This window comes from Rhinatrema bivittatum, chromosome 8 (assembly GCF_901001135.1).
Source record: "Rhinatrema bivittatum chromosome 8, aRhiBiv1.1, whole genome shotgun sequence".
In the NCBI taxonomy this organism is placed as follows: domain Eukaryota; kingdom Metazoa; phylum Chordata; class Amphibia; order Gymnophiona; family Rhinatrematidae; genus Rhinatrema; species Rhinatrema bivittatum.
In genome coordinates this window covers 85,323,956-85,346,056 of record NC_042622.1, presented here as the reverse complement: position 1 = coordinate 85,346,056, position 22,101 = coordinate 85,323,956, and the positions used below count along the sequence as shown (strand labels likewise).

The following is a 22,101-nucleotide window of genomic DNA, read 5'->3' as shown; positions in this document are numbered from 1 at the left end:
ATATTGCAGCTCCTGGAAAACTTCATGGACAGGGACTGCCAGCATTTCCTTGGGAGGGTCCACAAACTGGAGGACCTCCAAGGTCTTTTGACATGCATCCACCTCTGTTTGAATGGGAAAGGGGATGGTTTCAGCCATCTCTAACAAAATTTGTGAAGGAGAGGTCCTCAGGAGGTGACTTCCTGTGGTCATCAGGTGGAGAAGGCTCTGAAAATATTTCTTCATCCGAAGAATAATCAGAACTGGTGTCCACAGGCATCTCACGTGGTGTGTGGTGAGTGACTGGCTCCTTAGGTTGTGGTGGTAAGACAGGAGAACGAGGCCTTGGGGGTCTTGGCACTCCAGATGGGCCTGGAATCGGTTCCCCTGGTAATTTATTAGTGAGGATGTCAAGGAGTGTGTCCAGTTTAGTAAAAACTGGATGTAGCATGGAGACATCTTCTTTGGGCACCGGTGCTGGCATCGGTGGTATCGGTGTGGGCACCGGTGTAGGTACTGGTGGCACCAGTGAAGGTATCGGTGGAGGTACCTGTGGCACCGGTGAATGTACCGGAGTAGGCATCGGGACCGGTTCCCGTGGCCTCGTCGGTGTCTGCGGCGTCGATGGTGCTGGATCCCTCGGTGATGGAATCGGCATCGATGGAGGTGTCGATGGCTGAGGCGGAATCACATCGCGCAGAGCCTGTTGCACCACTTGACGAATAAGAGAGTCAAGTTCCACTCTCACAGCTGGTGATAACAGAGCAGCTATGGAGGGAGGCGGTGTTGGCGATGCCGATACCTCCTCAGAGCCTCGGAGCCTCAGTCCCCGTCCGGGGTTTCTTTGCAGGCGAGGCCGTGCCTGACGATGGATCCTCGGTCATCGTTACCTGGCGTCTTCGATGCCGGTGGCGGTGTTTTTCTTTTTGCTTTTCACTCCCCGAGGTCGATGCTTTTGTGATGAAACCAAAGGGGATGGCGTTGAGGCATCTCCCGCCTCCGGACGTTTCTGCTTCAGCATTAGTTGACTGACTGAAGCGGATGGAGAAGATTGCGCTGAGGTCGAAGGCCTTGGAAGCAATTGAATATTGAATAACTGCTCCATTTTTTCGGCCCGAAGACGACGACCTTTAGTAGTCATTTCCGCACATGATTTACGTTTGGATATTGTGATCTTTGCCTAAGCAAAGAACACATTCAAAATGAGGGTCGGTGATCGACATTGTCCTCACACAATTTGGGCATTTCTTAAAGCCGGAGGCCATGGCGCCGGACAGCCGTCGACGGCGAAACCCAAAAAATATCGTCCCAGCCAGAAACAGACAACGGAAAAAGTTACCGCTGGTGATACTGTGGGAAACCCCTGCGGTGGAAGTAATTTTTTCCGAAAATTTGAAATAGGTGAAAATCACCTCAGGACTCCAATTAAACCCGCGATGCTAACGGCTTCGCAGAAAAAAGAAGACTGAAGGGAGACCCCTGTGGCAGGGAATATCATGGCATGCTGGGCATGCTCAGTAGGCACTCCGGTGCCATTCAAAAGTTTCATGGAAACTTTTAAAGAAGTTTTTCCGTACATAGGGCTCCATTACCGATGTCACCCATATGTGAGGACTAGCATCCTGCTTGTCCTGGGATAACATATATATTCATAAAACGTCATTAAAAAGCATTGCAATCGTGAACCAGTAATACTCTGTCTCAAAGTCAGCAGATGGCGTATACTGACAGGTTCTGCAAACTCCTTCAATGAAATACCCTTAAAGAGGCTCCCCACAGGGTCCAGCCCTATCCCGATGGCCAGACAAGTCTGGATCCTGGCTTTTACCTCTCTGATTTGTTTAAACATCTTCTCTCTCACTTCCTCTTGTCACATCTCACTCCTTACCAGGTCTAGACAATGTGTCTTCTGAAACTCACCAGAATTTCCATGTATATTTCCATGTATATTTCCATGTATATTTCCGCTGATTATAATCCATGTTTTTTGTATTATTAATTTATTGTTTTATGTTAATTTATAGTTTGTAATTTTGTTAACTTATTGTTCAATTACTTAATTCTGTCCTATCTTCCGACATCCATGTTTTTACTCTCCCTGTTTTAATGTAACTTCTCTTTTCCACTTATACGTTAATTGATTTTTCCCCTTGTTCTAATGTAAACCGGTACGATAAGACCTGGTCTTGAGTGTCGGTATAGTAAAAGAAGTTAAATAAAATAAATAAAATTACTATAAGCAGCCCAAGACAAGAACCTAGAATGTTCTTCAGCATCAAAACAAATGGTCTCTAAATCCAGGAAGAGCGCTGCATAGCAAAAGGCTCTCGTCTGGCCTCATCTGAGCCCCCACCTCCATTCTTGAGAGTAAGACTGTGACACATTATTTTATAGCTTTCACCACAGTCTGACTCAGGAAACTCACAGGAAGCCTGCACTAGGGCGCTTTGTGTGCTCTCTCCTCCATGCCTTATGGGTAAATGATTCTGTTTTAACTGATTCCCCTCCTGAACATTTTCATGTGTTTGCAAGAGCTGTGCTCAGCATGCACTGCTCTAGTTATGCTATGCCAGCAGCACAGATTGTGGTTTTCCAAAATATTAGAAAAAAAAAAGATGTGCTTGTACATTGAACCTATGGTAACAGACACAAAATGGGGTTGAATTAGCACACATTTCCAACTTGTGAGGAGTAGAAAGAAACCAAAAGCCATGGTGTGTGTTTAGCTTGTGAAGAGAAATGGCTTCTCCAATTGCCAGTCCAGCCAGCACTTGCTCTTCTCATGTAGAGAGCAGTGCTGTATCCTTCATCACCATCAAAATCGAGTAAGATAACCCAATGTATTGTACTTCTTGTGCTATTTCAGGAAAGCTCTGTGACAGCATGCTGGAATACAAAATCCCACCAATGTGCAAGTCATGTCTGGGCCATTTCCTCCTGGGATTCTGTGACAGCTCTGCAGGAAGGAACCTTAAGCCACATATGTGAGCCAAGAGCTAGCACACAGCTACTGTCCATACAAATGACATTTCTTGTTCAGGGCAAGGGGACAGGACAAAGACACATACGCATGAGAGAGAAGACAAAAGAGAAGAGGTTAGGGGAGGGAGGGGGGTGAATGGAGAAAGGGAAAGATCATCTGCAGGGTGGAGAGGCAGTAGGAAGGCAAGTATGTAGGGGAGCAGACAAACAGGAAGGAAGCGGGGGTGGCAGGAAGGGGATTTGGCACATTGTGTAACTCTGCCAACACAGACTCATTGCCTGTATGAACTCTACAGTGAGCCAGATCCCTATGTTCCTCTGGCTGTTCTCTTACCCAAATCCTCCGGTGCTTGCTGCATCTGTACCCTCGCCGAACACTTTGCCTCCCGTCGAGCCCAGAGGGTTTGAAAAGGCTGGGGCTGAACCGAATGCTGGCACCCCTCCAAATCCTGGGGATCCCCCAAATGTAGGAGGGCTGCCGAACACCGGAGCAGCACCGAAGCCACCTGAGCAAAACAGAGGCAAAAACAAAACAAATGGACAGAAACATGAAGCAAATGACAAGGCCGCAAGCCACACACAGAGATCCTGCACTCACACAGCACACCCATTCACGATCCACACACCAAGATCCTGCACCTGCAGTGCACTCAACCACAATAAACACACTGAAATCATGCACAGCCATGACGGACACCTTCATTTCATTTAATACATTTCTCTCATGCATGTACAAGCAAGTGCTCCAGGTAAATTACAGCTAAAACATTAAAACAAAAAATACAGTAATTTAAACAATAACCATACTCAAGACACAAAATACAGAAGTACCACTATCATAGCAAATATCACCTTCATAATAGATAACAAAACTGAAATACATGGACACCAACTAACCCAGCCCCTGTACCCACATTGGACATAGCCACGATCCATACACTGACACCATGTACCCAAACTGTTCAGCGCCGAATGCTGGGGAGAGGACAGCGAGCAATAGGATAACAGAGGAGGAACGGGGGAATCCTCAGTCAGAGGCTGTGTGATTGATATTATCACACTGCAGACCTGTGAAATGCCCTCAGGGACTGATACGCCCCATCTAATTTGAGGTGATCATACTGCAAAAACAAGGAGCCTATCAAAATCAAAGGTCGTTTACAGTATTTACTCCTAGCACAGGACTGACCTCTGCCAGCTCTACCATATTCATTTACGCTGTTTTTAGAATTTAGTAGTATAAGACAATGTGTATGTGAGGTTGGGAGAGGACAGGAAGTGGTGTGACACAAGGGTACATATGAAGAGTGTGGATAAAGGGAAAGGTTGGAAGCAGGGGAAGGAGAGAGGCACTGGCTAGGGAACCCGTAGTCTGCAACAGTCTCAGAGCTAAGTTAGTGACATGTACTTTAATACATGGAGTGAAATTCCAACCTTGACAGTATCCTGTAACTGATATGGTTCAGTTACACACATACATATAATGGCACAGAAAAAATCTCTTAAAAGAGCTAGGACTGAATTATTTAATAGTGGGAATCAGGGATCCATTTACATAATCTTCTCCCAGTCTCCTGCTGAACTGAAAATGAGAAGCTGAAGGTTTGTACACCCGCAGAGAGCAAACGACTATGACAACCTCTGCCTTTAAGAGCTCTGTAATTTCCAGTCCTGTTTTTTGTACAGCAGAGGCCTGCTCAGTCACGGGATATAAAAACCAGACGAGGCTCAGAATGTGACTATTGGCTGGGACCAATACAGGTACATGGCTAATACAGAACATTAATATTAAAACCTCTCAGCAGCAAGGACACTAGACTGCTGACCATGTGACCAAACATGACTCACAGGGTGGCCATCTTTCATTTAGAGGTCAGTCTTGTAAGTCAGGAATCAAAAGTATACTGAAAAGAATACAACCAAAACCCAGATCAACTTAGCATACTTAAAATATAGTCCATTACACTGCATAAGGCTTTTCTGTGGCATCATTCCCTGTAACTGAAGTTCACATAAGGTGAGATGAAATCAGACCAGACATCTCTTCCACACCTCCCTGTAAGGAATGCACCTCCCCCCTCCACTACATGCATCATTCCCTCCCCTCAGACAAATACTTCAGAACTAACTGATCTCCCAGGCACTGCCCTTTCCCCAGAATGTATGAACTGCCTCAGATACCGCCTCCTCCCCAGAATATATTGCCATCCCAGGCACCCTCGCCCCAGGACAGAATGCCCCAATTCCCAGCACACTGTATAAATACCTGTTTTGGTTGGGCTGGAGAACCCAAAGCCCTGACTTGCCACACTCCCTCCACCAGCACTGAAAGTCCCTGTGGGTTTCTGGTCTCCAAAGGATGAACTACCAAATCCAAAGGTCTTAGCCCCGCTGTTTCCAAAGAGGCTGGTAGGATCTAGGGAGGAGGGAAAGGCATCAGTAAAGCAGTTCCCACAAAATATGGTACCCTATACACTTAGAAACCAAGTATGCAGGGACAGAGCTCTTACTCCTGGGAAAGCTTTAAGGATATAATTAAATCCCAAGGCTAATGCAAGTGTGTTCACCATTTTCTCCATAGAATAGGAACTACCTTCCCTTGACTACTATCGAGCTGTGATTGTCGGATTCTACTTCCCTTCTACAATAGCAAAGGGCTAATGGCACTATGGCTTCATCTCAGGCAGGCACTCCCTTCCCAGAGAAATCCTGCAGTCTCTTTATAAAGATTCATACCCTTTCAATTTTTGAGAGAGAGAGAGAGAGAGATCTGAATGAAACCAAGGCTCTAACTGGATTCCAAACCTCCATTTTAAAGAGTTTTGGACTAGCACTCACTTTCGCTATTTAGGCATCTATATTGCCCGCACTCTGGAGGAACTCTACTCACTTAATACTGATGCTTGCATGCAAAAACTTAAATGTTGGTTGCATAGCTGGAGGAACCTTCCTCTTTCTATGATGTACCGATGTGCTTTGGTGAAGATGGTGATTCTTCCCAAGCTCCTCTTCCCTCTACAAATGCTTCCTCTTTGGTTCAAGGCGCGAAGTATTAAAGCTTTCCATGCCATGGTTGGTAGTTTTATCTGGCACATTCAGAGAGCGAGGGTAAGTTATGACATGTTGAGGTTGGATCGGAATCGTGGTGAGGTGGCTCTCCCCGATCTGCGCTTGTACAACGTGGCCAGTCTCCTATGTTATATTCAAGAGTGGGCCTCTCATCACGCTAAATTTGATAACAATGAGTTGATGTCGGACTGGGTATTTCCTTATTTACTCATTAACCTTTTACATTTACGCCCAGCTAAATTATCTTCTTTGAAGGTCACAGCATTTTGGCTTACTGCTATACGTAAGGCTTGGTTTTGGTGGAGAAGATCTATTGGCCGCAACTCACTGGTTTCTCCTTTTTTGACATGGGTTGGGAACCTGGATTTTTTGCCTGGCTTGGGCAATACAGTCTTTCAGGGGTGGCTTCGTGGGAGTCTTTATAGGCTCTCTCCCAACTGGCTGATTCCGAGTCTTCTTGCTTATTCTCATTTGAGCAACTGGGGGAGGAGTGGGATATCCCCAGAATGCAATTTTCTGCTTACCTACAAGCTCGCCATTACTGCATGAGTGTTTGTGCTGGCGACATATCCTCCTCATTCCTAGATACTCCTGCTAAGTTCAATAAACTTGCTATTTGGTCAAGTCAATTGACCGTGCATCTACCCACCCCACATGTGCGGCACTTTGCGGAGCTGTGGAGTGTGAATTTGGGGAGGGATATCTCAGCCGAGTTCTTAAATCAAGCCTTCAAAAGGGTATATCAATATTATCTCTCGGCTAATATGAGAGAGATCCAGTTTAAGGTTCTGCATAAATCTCATATATCCAGGGTATTGGGGATGAAAATGAAACTATGGGATTTGGATCTTTGCTTGAAATGTAAACACCTTCCTGGTCATTTGTGTCATAAGTTTACGGGTTGCCAGTATTTGCAGTGTTTTTGGCAGGGGGTGTTATCCTCTTTGGAAAAAGTTGTGGGATGTGCAATACCTTGGTCTGGGATGTCCATCTACTTATGCCTTTGGGATTGCCAATCTGCTTTGCCTTCAGGCACAAAACCCTTTATTGCAGTGGCTTTCCTTCTGGCCAAAAAATCCATATTGTTGTGCTGGTGCTTAGAAGAAGCCCCATTGCTCACTCAATGGACAGCCTTTATGCGTTAACACTCCCAACTGGAAATGCTTCAGAAGAAAGATATAACTGTGCTACAGTCCTTTTCCTTTAGAAGGGGGTACTATGATCTTTGGAGTAAAGCCTTACTTGTTCTATGAGCACCCAAGTATTGGCCATATTGATTTACTGCAGCAGTAACTACTCTGGTCTTTATTTTTCTGTGTGTTGTGGATGTGTTAGCATGAATGTGTATGGTTGTGTGTATGGTTGGTTCGGGGGGGTTTTGTCTTGCTATTAAAAAGAAAATCTTCGATAAGTCAATGGGATACTTTGATACTGTCACTGTGCAGTGTTGTTTTTGTGATGTTTCAGCAGATGCTGTATTCTATGACATCCTCAAGAATCCTAATTCCCTTTCAGGAAAAACAGTCACTATAGATGTACTCCAACCTTGATCTTCACATCTAAACTTTGTATTTATTGTTGCACTTCACTATTTCTGCATTTATTATTACACTTCACTGTTTCTTCTTCACATTATCACTAAAACATTTTAAGTAGAACCTTGTTCTACACTTCTTATACCACAAACACAATGCCCTCAACTCAACCCCCCCTTTTGAAAAATCAACCCACCCACTCACACTATCCCAATCTCATTCATGCACTCTACCTAAAACTACTCACCTACCCTTACACACACTAATCCCAATCGCATTCCTACCACACACTCTCTCAACCCTTACATAAAAAACAAAGGCAGTGTTCAATATATATGGCAGTATTGAATGTGCAGATATTATCACACAAAATCCCAAACTCTCTCTCACCCCTCATATAAAAAACAAAAGCAGTACTGAATATATAGCTATCATCACACAAGATGTTGTGTATTGTTCCCACTATTCAAAGTCTTTATCCATATGGCTCAAGGATAATCTTTCTTGTTCTGTAAATACTATCTCCTTCTCTGTCCTGTTTGTTGTCAATTGCGCTGTTTACATTCTTTATCAGCAAGGCTCAAGGATTTTTCTTATTCTGAGAAAACTGTCTTGTTCTCTGTACTGTTTGTTATCACTTACGCTGTTCCAATTCCACAATCGCAAAGCTCAGGACTGATTTTCTTTTCTTGTGTAAACGTTTACTTATTCTCAATCACATTTGTTGTTCACCACCATTTTGATCTTTTAATCTTTCAGTCTTTTCACTGCTCCAATCAACCAACGGAGCTGAGCCTCAGATCTCCCGGACAAACCAGCCTCTTCTCACAGCGCCTCAGTGCAAGCCCAAATACAATACTTGTGTTATACTTATGTTCTTCTAAATCATTAAGACTGCTCCCAACAACCCAACACTACAGCGTTTCGGCAGCCCACAGCCATCTGTAACAGGGGATCACTGAAGAAGTTCTAAATGTGAACATAACATATGAATCAACACTCACAATCCAACCATTCAATCCTCCAACATTAAAATTTTGTTCAATCCAACACTCTTACCTCCATTTACTGCTGCTTTAGCCTGTGTCATTCACTGCTTCCATTCAGATGTACACCACTACACATGCTCACTTCAAAAAGGCACAGACCCCACCCCCCCAAAAGGCGTGCCCTTTGTCCTCTACTCCCTAATCCCTACGTCACCACTTTTTCCTCCCCCACCTGGTTACAGGCGCACAGTTAGTACAGCTGTGTTTCAAAAAGGATTGGATAAGTTCTTGGAGGAGAAGTCCATTACCTGCTATTAATTAAGTTGACTTGGAAAATGGACACTGCTATTGCTGGCAACAGTAACAAGGAATAGACTTGGTTTTTGGGTACTTGCCAGGTTCTTGTGAAACAGGATTCTGGGCTTGATGGACCCTTGGTCTGACCCAGTATGACATGTTCTTAACAGTGATGAAGGCTCCCTCTCAACTCTAAATCACTAACTTTCTCTGACTTAGAACCGCTCCTATTATTAATACCCTCGCTTGTTCCAATTACTTCCTACACAGAAGACATTATCTAAAGCTAAGTTTCATAGGACCACCCCTATTAGGGGTTTCACACTTATTCCAAATCGTTTACCCAACGGATTCATAGGCCTAACTTTCCTCTCCAACACTTAAACCAATGTCTCTATGCTTCCAACGTCACTGTTCTGCACTCCCTGTTTGTTAGCTCTTGAATCACTATCAGACCCCCAATCCCTTTGCTGTCCTCCAACAACTATCACCAACCCTCTACCTTTACAACAGAGCTTTCCACTCTATCTCTTTGTTGAGCCCTAGCTGTTTTCTAATGATAGATGTATCGTTGTTCTTTAAATATCAAAAGTCTGTCAAAATCCCCCCCTCTCCTCCATGGAGTTAACTGCTCTAGCCGCAAAGGTCAAGTCTAATTAAATGACCTTTCATCTCCCAATGTGTGACCAATGGGGCCTCCTGTCTGCTACACCTAATACAACTAATGTGCTCTTGAATCCGGGTTTCAGTTTATGTGATGTTTTCCCTATGTAAACTAAACCACACGGACACCATACCAGATATATCACTCCACTTGATTCACACGTAGTTTTGGAAAATAACCTAAATGGTCATCTATTGGGTAAACACACCCTATTTCCTTCAAATGACATTGGACAGACACTGCACTTGCCACAGGGAAAATGACCCCTTTGTCCTATCCCACCTTTATTGCCACCCATCGCCGCATGCACTAACTTATCCCTAAGATTTGGTGCCCGGGAGAACGCAAACAAAGGGTTGTCATGGAAGAGAGGATGTAACCGCAGAACACCCCAGTGTTTTAAAATACTCCTCCGCACAAGCCAAGTCTCAGGGATAAATGGCAATACACAAACCAATTTTGACTGGTCTCTTTTAATACCCAAAGGTTCCAACAGTAAATCCTGGTTTGCCCAACGACCTCTCTTCCATGACTGCTTCACCACCCTCCCCGGATACCCCCTCTCCTTGAACCTCTGTATCATTTCTTGTGTCCTCTCTCTATACTCTTCAGTATTGGAGCACAATTTTCTCAATTGCAGAAATTGTCTAACAGGGATATTCTGTTTTAATTTCAACAGATGACAACTCTGAAAGTGTAACAAAGTGTTACGGTCTGTTTGTTTCCTGTATATGGAAAACTGAAAACCCTCAATGTCATGGGAAATTGCATGTCCAAAAAATGTACTCTGAAAGCACTCACTTCCAAAGAAGACTGCAAGTGGGGAGCCATCAAGAGAGTCTCAAAAGCCGGACCACAACAACACAATATTGTCTATGTAACGTCTCCACAAGAGTATCTGTTGTCTAAGAGGTGACTGCTCCAGAACCATTGTTTCAAACTTCCCCATTTACAAATTAGCGATGTCTGGAGCCATTGATGCTCCCATCGCTACCCCCTTTATAGAAATGATTTCCAAAACTAAAAAAATGTTGTTTCATCGCCCATGTTGTTAATTCTACTATAAATTCTGTAGGTACTCTCCTCGTTTCTACTCTATGCTTCATACATTCCCGCACAATGGAGATTGCCTTGTCCTGAGGAATGTTTGTATATAGGAAGGCCACATCAATTGTGGCCATTCATATCTCTGGTTCGTTGATAACAAAGTTCTCCAACACTCTGATAATATGTCCTGAATCCCTGATATATGAGGGCAACCTTTCAACCACTGGTCTTAAAAACCTATCCACAAATACTGATAATGGTTCCAACAACGACCCCCTCTATGCTATAACTGGTCTACCCGGGGGATGGGTTAGACTTTTATGAATCTTCATAAAGCATAGAACACTGGACATATCACTGTGAGAAAACCAAATTCTTTCCGAGTAATCCAACATGCTTTAAGCGCCCTCTCCAATAACCCATCTATATTGCTCTTAATCTCTACAGTCGGATCCTGTTCCAACTCTAAATAAAATTCCTTATTTGATAATTGGGACTCGATCTCTGCCACATAATCTGTTGTATTCAAGATCACAATGGCGCCCCCCTTATCGGCTGGCTTGATTATTATATCCAAACCAGTATGTATCTCAGTAGTATATATGCTAATATAATCTACCGCTATATCCAACTTTTTTATTTTTTTATTTATTTATTTTATTCTTGTAGGACCTTCAAGTACTCAGAATGTCCAAAACATCCTGTTTTTACTCTCAAGTCCAATTTTATATTTTATTCATCATTTTCTTAAAAATTCTTTTCTATTGAAGGTCCTCTATTAAAGCAGTCTCTGTTTCTTTTATTCATGTCAATCTATTTTTTATGAAGACATATGAAAAACGTCACTTATCTTGCTACTCAGTTCTCCTGCCCCGACCTGGATCCAAGTTTCGATAACTGCCTCAGGGGGTCTCTTTCTCTTTTAAATATTCTTCTTCACCTCTGAAAATTCAGACTGCTCAGTCAAACTTTCGCCGTGGTATTTCCATGACGTTTCATTTCTCTTTATTATATCATCATAACCCTGTAATTGTTTGAGAGCCCTTCTTTCCAACGTCAATAGATTGTCACTTCCACCAAAGACAGATCTTTTGGGCTAGATGGCATTGATATCTTTCTCTACCAACCCCCAAAAAGTCATAATCACTGGATCTATTGGACCTGGGGGATACCAAAAGGACTTCGGACGTACAACCGACATGTCACTACCCCCTTGAATCTGATCTACAAAAAACAACTTGAGTCTCAGAGTCCGAACAAATCTATGAATAGCTAACATCAACTGAAATTTGTCTACCTGATTAGTAGGAGCAAAAGATAGGCCTTTCTCCAACATTGATATCTGGTCAACAGTCAGCACTTTAGAAGACAAATTTACCACGGCAGAGTCCCTGGAAATTGGGATCTGGTCCGCGGCCGGACATTCTCTTGATATTCCCGTTGCATTTTTCTCGGCCCCCGATTGTTGCCTGCTGGCATCTGATACTGCCCCTTCCCCCGAGCTGCAAACGGGGTCATCAGAGACATCTCTGATGACCCTAAAAAAGGAGCAGAAGATGATAGACTCCCACTATCTCCTCTCTGTTCCCCCATATTCCGACCCCCAACCTTCCTATGTATCTTATTTTCATCCCCCGACGAATCATCAGATGAACTCTGAAAGGTCACCTTTTTATCCTTAAAAAAGAGACCCACCTGAAACCATCCACTGGTACACTGACCCTCGCCTATAATCATTCTCATCCCTCACAAATTTGGAGTGTTTAAACTTCCGTAATTCAATGGCAAAATCTTCCATTTGTGCTTTGAGATCTCTTTCAAAATGCTCAAAACTATCATCTGGTAATCTAGACTTTTCTGCTATAATCTTTGTCTCAAGATCTACTTTAATTAATTGTGCTGTAGCCTACACTTTTTTGATGATCAATAGCATTAAATCCAAGGCACATTTGTTTAATATCATATTCCAATCTTGTACAAAGTCCTCATCCTCGCTGTATAGCCTAGGTTCTTTTTGGATGCGTAATCCCCGCGGTATCCGCTATACTCTACAGCAGTGGTTCTCAACCTTTTTCCCATCATGACAGACCTGACAGACCATGCTCACATGTGTGACACACTGCTCATTACAATTCACGGCGGAAATAAAAAATAAAGGTCCAGTATTATTTTTATTGTTAAAAATGACACAAGGGAAAGATACATATACTGTCTGAACAGAAATTGCATAAATAGCAAACATCCCACACCAAAACAGCACCAATTTCCAGTACTCAAACAGTAAGCACCTTACTTAAGAAAAGGCAACACTGAAAATATTACACCAGACCTTAAGACATCAATACACCTCCTATTAGGAAAACAGAGCAAGCCAGGCTACTATAGAGCCCTACACAGAAACTACACGCCAGCAGAGAACCTCACCTGAGTCACATGTGCTGACCCTCACCTAACAAAGAATAAAGAGACCAAAACGCATAAGTAAATGCATGCAGACAAAACTGAATTGGAAACTGCAACAAGCCAGGGTCTCTGTATGCAGTGTAACAAAGGAAAAAGAGAAACATCACCCATCCTTATAAAACAAATCAAGAAATATAAAATCAATAGCAGCAAAACCATATTAACAAAAAGAACAGATTATTTCGAAACAGCCGATGAATGAAATATCCAATAATTAAAAACATCTAAAAAATTTCTAGATATCAATAAAATATTTCAAAATAGCAGACACAAAGGCCCAATAATGAAAAATAATAAGGATACAAAAATGTTTTGCTCTGCATACCTGGGAACGTTTGATATCCAAGTGCCCTGAGATTGTTTTGAATTAGCAGGAGGAGGGGTGGTTTGCTTGCAACTTTCTCCTCTCTCTCTCTCACACTGGCTCTAAATAGCTCACATATACACATGCTTTTTCTCTCACTTATATAGGCTCTTAATTACACATTTCCACACATGCTGTCTGCTTTTCACACTTACACATACAGGCTTTCAATCGCACACATACATGCTGTCTTTTTCTCTCACACAGACTCATTCACATGCGCTCTCTTTCTCTCATTTACACACAGTCTCTCAATCACACACAGACACATGGTCTTTTTTACTTATACATACAGGCTCTTAATCATACATACACATGATCTCTCTCACACACAAAGGATCTCAATCACACACACACAGGTTTTCAATCACAAACTTACACATACAGGTTCTCAGTCATACACTTCCATTCATGCTCTCTCTCACACATACTCTCTTTCACATATACAGGCCTCAATCATTCACATACATGCTGTCTCACTCATATACACAGCACCTCAAACACATATGCTTGCTCATTCACTCACTTCCCCCCCCCCGAACTAGTGACAGCAGCAGCCTCTTCCACTTCAGCCCTAAAAGCAGCAGCAACCTCCTTCACTTTCAGCCCTTGCGGAGACCCATTGGCCGCAGGGGATGTCTTTCTTCGTTTTTCTCCGAGCCGCGCTGCTCATTCCTCAGGCCGCGGCTCTCTTCTCTTCTTTGGGCCGACACTGCCTGCACTAGCATGGTCTCTTCTTCCTGCGCACGCACCCACTGCTCACCACTTCCTCTTCCGGGCAGCGGGGGGCGAGAAGAAGAGAGCATGCCGGTGCCGCTGACTCCAGCTCTCCTGCCGCGTTCCGCCTGAGCTTTCAGCGTTTTAAGCCCGGGTGGAGGACCTATCTTGCTCAGGTAGGGGGAGCAGCTGGGTCAACAAGTGACCGGAAAATGTGGTGACACACTTGCGTGTGCTTGGCGACACACCAGTTGAGAAAGGAAAATTGGTTCTTACCTGCTAATTTTCATTCCTGTAGTACCAAGGATCAGTCCAGACTGCTGGGTTATGCCTCCCTTCCAGCAGATGGAGCCAGAGAAAAGCCGAAAAGCACCCCCTAGATATACCGGTGTGCCACATGCGATCCTTCAGTATAATCAATATCAAAGCAGAATGAAGTAAATTTAATAACCAACGACTAGTCAAGGAAAATACCTTCCCTATTTATTTATATATATATATATATATATATATATTTTTTTTTTTTTTGTAAAACAAAAACCAGTGAAAACTATGTATAAGTGCTCGTGCGAGACTTCGAAGACACCAAAACCTGTAATCTAAAACCACAAAACAAGCTGAGTGGACTCTCCTGGACAATATATCTCTGGGCAGGCGTCTGGACTGATCCTTGGTACCACAGGAATGAAAATTAGCAGGTAAGAACCAATTTTCCTTTCCCTGTATGTACCAGGATCAGTCCAGACTGCTGGGATGTACCCAGGCTGCCCTAAATGGGGTGGGACCTTGACAGTCCCACTCTAAGCACACTGCTGCCAAAGGAATCCACATCCGGAGCTCGGACGTCCAAACGATAATGCTTAGCAAACGTGTGCAAAGACTTCCAAAGTAGCTGCCCTGCAGATTTCTTGTGGTGATACACATTGGCTCTCTGCCCATGACGCCGATTACGATCTGATAGAATGAGCCTTAAGACCATCTGGCACTTGTCACCCGTGACATATGTACATTGAAGCAATAGCATCCTTTAGCCATCGGGCAATGGTAGTCTTAGAAGCTTTACACCCTTTCTTTGGGCCGCTCCATAAGACAAAAAGATGATCATACAGTCGAAAGGCATTAGTCACCTCCAAATACTGCAGGAGAATCCGTTGTACGCCCAACGTCCTCATATCCTGGCCCTGAGGAGAACTCTTATCCACCTCCGAAAAGGCTGGTAACAACAGACTGGATGACGTGGAACGCCGAGACCACCTTTGGCAGAAAAGAAGGCACAGTCCAAAGCGAGACTCCAGAGTCCTATATTGATAAGAACGGTTCTCTACATGACAACGTCTGAAGTTCTGAAACGCGTCTGGCCGAACAGATAGCCACAAAAAACACCGTTGTAAGAGTTAAATCCTTCAACGTGGCCCGCTTGATAGGCTAAAAAGGAGAACCGCAAAGTCCACAGAGCACCAAATTCAAACTCCATGAAGGACAAACCACCTGCACTGGCGGGGGTAAATGTTTAGCTCCCCTCAAAAACTGAGCAACATCCGGATGTCCCGCGATGGAGGTACTCTCAATCTTACCACATAAGCAGCCTAACGCCGCCACCGGGACCCGGAGTGAACTGTATGCCAAACCTTTCTTCAAGCCGTCCTGTAAGAAGGCAAGAATGTGTACTATCGTGGCCTGCTGTGGGGACACCTTCAACTCACTGCACCAGGAATCAAACACTTTCCACACCCGAACATAGGTGAGAGAAGTAGATGCCTTTTGTGCACGCAGAAGGGTGGTAATCACCGCCTCTGGATAGCCTTTCTCAATTGCCTCCTCTCATAAGCCAAGCCGCTAGACAAAAGTGATCTGCCTGATCGAAATTTACTGGACCCTGTTGCAGTAAATTCGGTAGGTGACCCAGACTCAAAGGGCCCTCTACCGCTAGGTTGATCAGATCCGCGACCTACGGCCTACTCGGCCACTCCGAAGCCACGAGAGTAACCGGTCCCCAGTGGGATTCTATTCACCTTAAAACCTTTCCCACCAATGACCAAGGAGGAAACACGTAGAGGAGATTGTCGGGAGGCCATGGAAGAACCAGGGCATCCACCCCTTCTGGTCCGTCTCCCTTCTGCGACTGAACAAATGAGCCGCTTTGGTGTTCAGCCGAGTTGCTATCAAGTCCAGCCGATTGCCTCCTCGGACAGTTCCCAGTCACCGGGATCTAGCTGCTGTCGACTGAAGAAGTCCGCCTGGACGTTGTCTACTCCGGCTATATGAAATGCCGCTATGCGGGTCAGATTGCATTCTGCCCAGGCCATTAACTTGTCCACCTCGGAGGCTACCGGCCGACTCTTTGTACCCCCTTGACGGTTTATGTAAGCCACGGTGGCTGCATTGTCGGATAGAATCCGCACTGCCCTGTGCCGGACAAGCGGGAGAAATTGGTGCAGCGCTAGCCGAACCGTCCTGGTTTCCAACCGATTTATGGACTACTTGGCCTGCTGAGATGTCCACTGACCTTGTGCCGAGTGGGACCTACAGACTGTCCCCCAACTGGTCAGGCTGGCATCCGTTGTCACAATTCACCACTGGGGACTTTCCAGATCCACACCATGAAGCAAGTGATCCAGGACCAATCACCCATCTAGGCTGGCCCTGGTCAGATCCAGTAACAGCAAGGGCAGGTAGAATTCTTCCGACCTGGGATCCCAACGGAAAGCAACGCCCTCTACAAAGGTCTCATATGAGCAAAAGCCCAAGGAACCAACTCCAGGGTAGATGCCATAGTACCAAGAACTTGTAAATAGTCCCTCACCTTGGGCAAAGGAAGGACCAACAGATGTCGAACTTGAGCCATTAACTTCTCCATCCTCGCCAGAGGCAGGGAAACCTTGCCCTCAGAAGTGTCGAAATGTGCTCCGAGAAATTCCACGTGCACCCGGAAATTCCATCATTTGGAACGGAGCCATCTGGCTCATGGCATAATTGATGACCCAGCCTAACGAATGTAGACTGTGCAACACCTACTGCATCGCAACCTTGCAAGGCTATTTCGATTTCGCTCGACTGAGCTAGTCGTCCAGCTATTTAGAGCCAGTGTGAGAGAGAGAGAGGAGAAAGTTGCAAGCAAACCACCCCTCCTCCTGCTAATTCTCTGGTCTCGAAAGGCATGAGACCAGAACTGCGACCCCGAAGAGAGAGTCCTGTGAGGCACCAGTCTAGTCTGATGACCACGCCATCGCCCTGTGAACCGGGGCCACGTAGTGTTGGAGGTTCTGGCGGTCCGAGGACGATCTTATTTATTTATTTATTTGAGTTTTGTCTATACCGGCATTCGCGATGGGAATCGCATCATGCCGGTTTACAATTAACAAGAGGTGAAGCAAGATAACAAGTAATAAGAAACATTAACAGGTGCTCAAAAAAGATTGCAGTTACAATAAAACAAGGGCATTACACAACTTGGAGCAGTGAAAAGGAGATAGGTATTTAACAGGGAGAACAAATTTACCAATTAATGGTGTGAACAGAGTTATGGAGTTTGCAGAGTTACTGAATTACCATGTTGAGGAACAGTTATTAATTATCATCTTAAGAAGAATAAGAAGAATCTTCCGGCAATTTATGTACCTTATCCACCCCAAGCGATTTAAAGATATGGTCCAACTCGTCTGGGGCGGACCCATCAACGTCCCTGTCTCCATCCCCAAGGAGAAGGTCCTGCGACCCAGGATCCAGCGGATGAGGAGCTAATGACCCCGAGGAATTAACAGCTGTCCGTCCTGACTGTCCCCTAGAGGGATCCAATACCCCTGATGGCCTGGGGACCTTCACTAGTGTAGGTCCCTCCTCCTGACATTCAGCCTCCGCTTCTAAAAAAGCTTTGGCAATTAAAAACACAAACTTAGAAGAAAAAACCTGCTGTCTCTTTAAGGCTCCCCTAGGGGAGGGGCCGCATCGGGAGGAGAGACAGGCTCTAGGTCAGCTGGTCGCACAGGCTTAATTAAATTAGGTGTACTAAAAGTACAAAATCAGTAGTAAAGTAAGAAGGGCTTTCCCTGTAATTGGAGGAGAGGGGATATCGTCCTAAGGGTCCAGGATCAAAGCTGGAGAGCCCACAGGGCGCAAAGCTGGAGGGGATTGATGAACCTCAGAATCCTTTCCCCTGCCCGGCAAGGAAACAGGCTCGATTTGTGCAGCAGGCCGGCTCTCCGCATGTGGATACAAAATGGCGATCGACGCATCGGGAGGGAGGGAGAAGAGTTGCCGCAGGAATGGCAAAGTCCTTCTGTGCCCGGCTGCTGCAAGCGGGAGAGAGAGAGAAAATGCTCTCTGCTCCTCCCCCGTAAGCTGCCGGTCCTTGTACAGAGTACTGATTAATATTTTTTCTTTTCTTCTCCCCCCCAGACAGCTTAAAGTGACAGAGGAATTTTACTTCTCTGACAGTAGGAGACCAATGACAAAAGACCTGAGACATGAAGGTTCACAGGGGTCTTAAGTGACAGAGGAACCTGAGGCATGAGACTTCTCAGGGGTCTTAAGTGACAGGAATTTTACTTCTCTGACCAGAGGCCTGAAACTTGTCAGGGGTCTCCACGGGAAAGGACTGGATCACCCCTCCCCCCCTGCACCCAGCTCCTCTTCTTCCCCCGTGGGGAAGGCAAAAAATCTGCCATTCCCGCAGCGTGAGGGGATCCTGAGGCGCTGGATCCGAAGGCATGGAGGGCATGGGAAACTCCCCCGTCTGGAACCGAGTGGGGGAGCCGAGGCCCAGCTTTCCCGGATCTGCAGCCAGTCTAAATTGTTTAGCCGGGGCAGGATACTGTGCATCCCAGTCAGCCTCAGCTTGCATATATACGTCATGTAGTAGAAAGAAAAAACTGGGACGAAAATGGGTGCTGCCTACGTAAGGTCTCCCCCCCCCCGGAGGCAAAATCGGGGGAGGGTCTGCATCTGGCTGCTAATCGCGGGGCCGTTGAGGGCTCAAAGACGGTGAGGAGAAAGAAAGGAGATCTCCTTCTCATGAGCCTTGTGCAGCTTCAGAACCTGGAGCAGGCAAGATGGCCGCCGTACCCACGCCGTGCGGGGACGGGACAGGCCTCTGCCTGCGAGCTGCCTGATCGCTCCTTGAGCCGAGCAGTCGCGACAGGGAAAAAAAACCCCGCTGAGAAATCGGCCTCTGCGAAGGTCCCCCCCTCCCCGCCCCCGGGGATACAGGGGAGCAAAGGCCTTCGAGGAGGAGCCGAAAGGTGGCTCCCCACAAGTCCCGCAACATGACCCATGCGGCATTAAAAGCGCACGGAAAAATGAAATGCAGCTGGGTGAAGTAATCCACCCCCTCCGGAGGCCTGGGAGACTACAGCAGGCTAGGGCTGAAGAAAAGGTCTGAATACTCTTTTAAATACGCCCTTTTTTGAAATAGTTCTTTTTTTTTTTTTTTTAATCAGCCACCAAGCAGGGGAAACAGCTCCCTGATACCTTTGCACAAGCTAGCACCCACCAGAGGAATTTTATCGTCGCTGGGCTTGTATAGAAGGGGGGAGAGTGACCGGCCCACCGGTAAATACTCCCCCCAGCTCACAGTGTAGGGACAGAATCTCCAGGTAAAAAGGCATTAGGGCAATGCCCTGCCTTGCCTGCCCTTCAGGACGCTAATCAGTACACTTGCCTTTCCTGACAGTATTTATTATTTATATAGATATATCTTATTTTTTTTTTTTAATTTAGATTGATCTAGCCAAAGGTCTAAGGGATATATCAAATGCCAAACCTTCCCAATGTACAGGATTATCACGGAATTTGACAAGGAACAGGACTGCAGGTTATGCTTTCCTTTATCTGCTGGAGCCAGAAAAATACTGAAGGATCGCAGGTGGCACACCGGTATATCTAGGGGGAGCTTTTCTCTGGCTCCATCTGCTGGAAGGGAGGCATAACCCAGCAGAGTCTTGGCTGATCCTGGTACGTACAGGGAACCACTGCTCTACAGTACTCTATAAGGGTTCCTGCGTGCAATTCAGTGCGTATCAATCTTGTGTTAAGCTGTATAATTTTCTCCCAATAGAAATTGGAAGGATTCCCCACTGTCTGCGTAAAAATAGAGGGAGCATTCAAAACTTCACTTAATTGTGTATCTGTAAAACTCAGCGTGTTGGTCCAAATGAAGGTCACAACGACGGTATCTTTGTGCTAAACACAACCAAAACCTAACACCGCTATTGGGACTGTCTATCAATGAACTCCACAAGAATCCTAATTCCCTTTCAGGAAAAACAGTCACTATAGATGTATTCAAACCTTGATCTTCATATTTAAACTTTGTATTTATTGTTGCCCTTCACTATTTCAACATATTAACAGGTAAAAGTGAAGCAAAAAGATGAGAAATCAAAAAACCAAGGAGCTTCACATATTATATAGACTTTCAGAAAAGTTGATTGTGTAGACTTTATCAAGATGTTATATCAAGGAGGAAAAAGACCTCAGAACCTCTATGTCCATTCTAATTAGAACACAAAGGCATTATCAAAGGTAATCTCTATCATAGGTCTTAAAAAAACTCCAACCACTCCAATCTCAAATTTTATTATTCAAACATTTTTTTCTTCTTTTTTCTTTTTCTATGTTTTTTTTTTTTTTTTTTTTTAATTACTAGCAGTTCATCACTCAAACACAGGATCCAATGATCTAATATAACATGTCATTTTGGAAAATGTATGTTTTTGACCAAAAGTCTTAAATGTACTCCTCAATAGATGAAATCTTCTGAACAAATCCTTAAGGGATATCCAAAGCAATATAGAAAGATTTTTTAAACTTATCTGAGTCATGATAGCGCACAAATCCATCTCTTTCATGTATTGCTTCTTACTTATGATCCAAGTTTGAGCTTTCTCAAGATCAATTAATGTAACCTAGAGAACAACTTGTTCATAAACCAAGCCATCGTCAGCTAACGTTTTGCCATTAGCGGTGCTCCGCAGTAGAGAACACATAAAGATGTTTAAAAACCTACACTAAGTTTTCATGCCTTGATACAGCCAAATGGCGAAATGTTAGATTGGGTTAGTGTGAATGGGTGAGTTGATTTTTCCAAAAAAGTGGGGGGGGGGAGTGAGTGAGGGCATTGTGTTTGTGGTATAAGAAGTGTAGAACAAGGTTCTACTTAAAGAAAATGTTTTAGTGATAATGTGACGTAGAAACAGTTAAGTCTAATAATAAATTCAGAAATAGTGAAGTGCAACAATAAATACAAGTTTAAATATAAAGATCAAGGTTGGAATACATCTATATAGTGACTGTTTTTCCTGAAAGGGAATTAGGATTCTTGTGGAATTCATTGATAGACAGTCCCAATAGCGGTGTTAGGTTTTGGTTGTATTCTATGACAAAACAGTCTTGCGATACTGTTTGCCTTTGTGATATCCATTGACTTAATGAATATTAAGTTATTAAAGAGTTTTGGACATGTTTGTTTGAGGATTAAGAACAAAACTTCACATCCTCAAAACAAGGGAAAGCAGTCTTCCCCTCATGCTGCCATTTTGGTGAGGGGGAGGGGTGTGGAATCCATTTCCAGTAGCCCCTGCCCTGCAGCCACAGTCAGTGTACCTTTATCTTCTAACTCATGTACAGACTCCCACCAACCCTGCTGATCTCAAAAAAATAATATGCAGCTCGGGAATCCTTCTCTGGCCCCTTTATTCTACTTTGTGTGCTGCTGGAAGCTCAGCCCAGGCTGCACTGCAGATGCTGTCTCAGTGCTGCTGCGTATGCTTCTGCATCACCCCTCGGCACATTTCACAAATCTATGCTTTCTTTGCAAGAATGGGAGCAGAAAGAGGAACCAATTCTTCCTCTTCCAAAATGCTTAAAAAAAGAAAAGCATCAGAACAAGAGTGAACAAGAACTAGTGATTTTATTAAGAAAACTGTGCACTGCAGGCTGTGACACTGTGTGCCATGCACTGGACCAACAGAACGATCCATAGACAGTGATGTGCACTAG

At 44.6% G+C, this 22,101-nt stretch overlaps 1 protein-coding gene across 2 annotated transcripts in view; it reads right to left on the bottom strand.

The window, feature by feature from the left end:
- NUP214 (nucleoporin 214) overlaps positions 1-22,101 on the bottom strand; it is a 232,051-nt gene that overhangs the window by 6,934 nt on the left and 203,016 nt on the right. Inside the window, exons 32-33 of one of the 2 annotated variants that reach the window (XM_029612981.1) lie at positions 5,228-5,377; positions 3,296-3,467 (exon numbers count right to left, since the gene is read on the bottom strand). In XM_029612981.1, coding sequence (XP_029468841.1) covers positions 3,296-3,467; positions 5,228-5,377 — 322 coding nt within the window. The remainder of the gene's footprint in view (positions 1-3,295; positions 3,468-5,227; positions 5,378-22,101) is intronic. The other variant, XM_029612982.1, reaches the window with a different exon arrangement.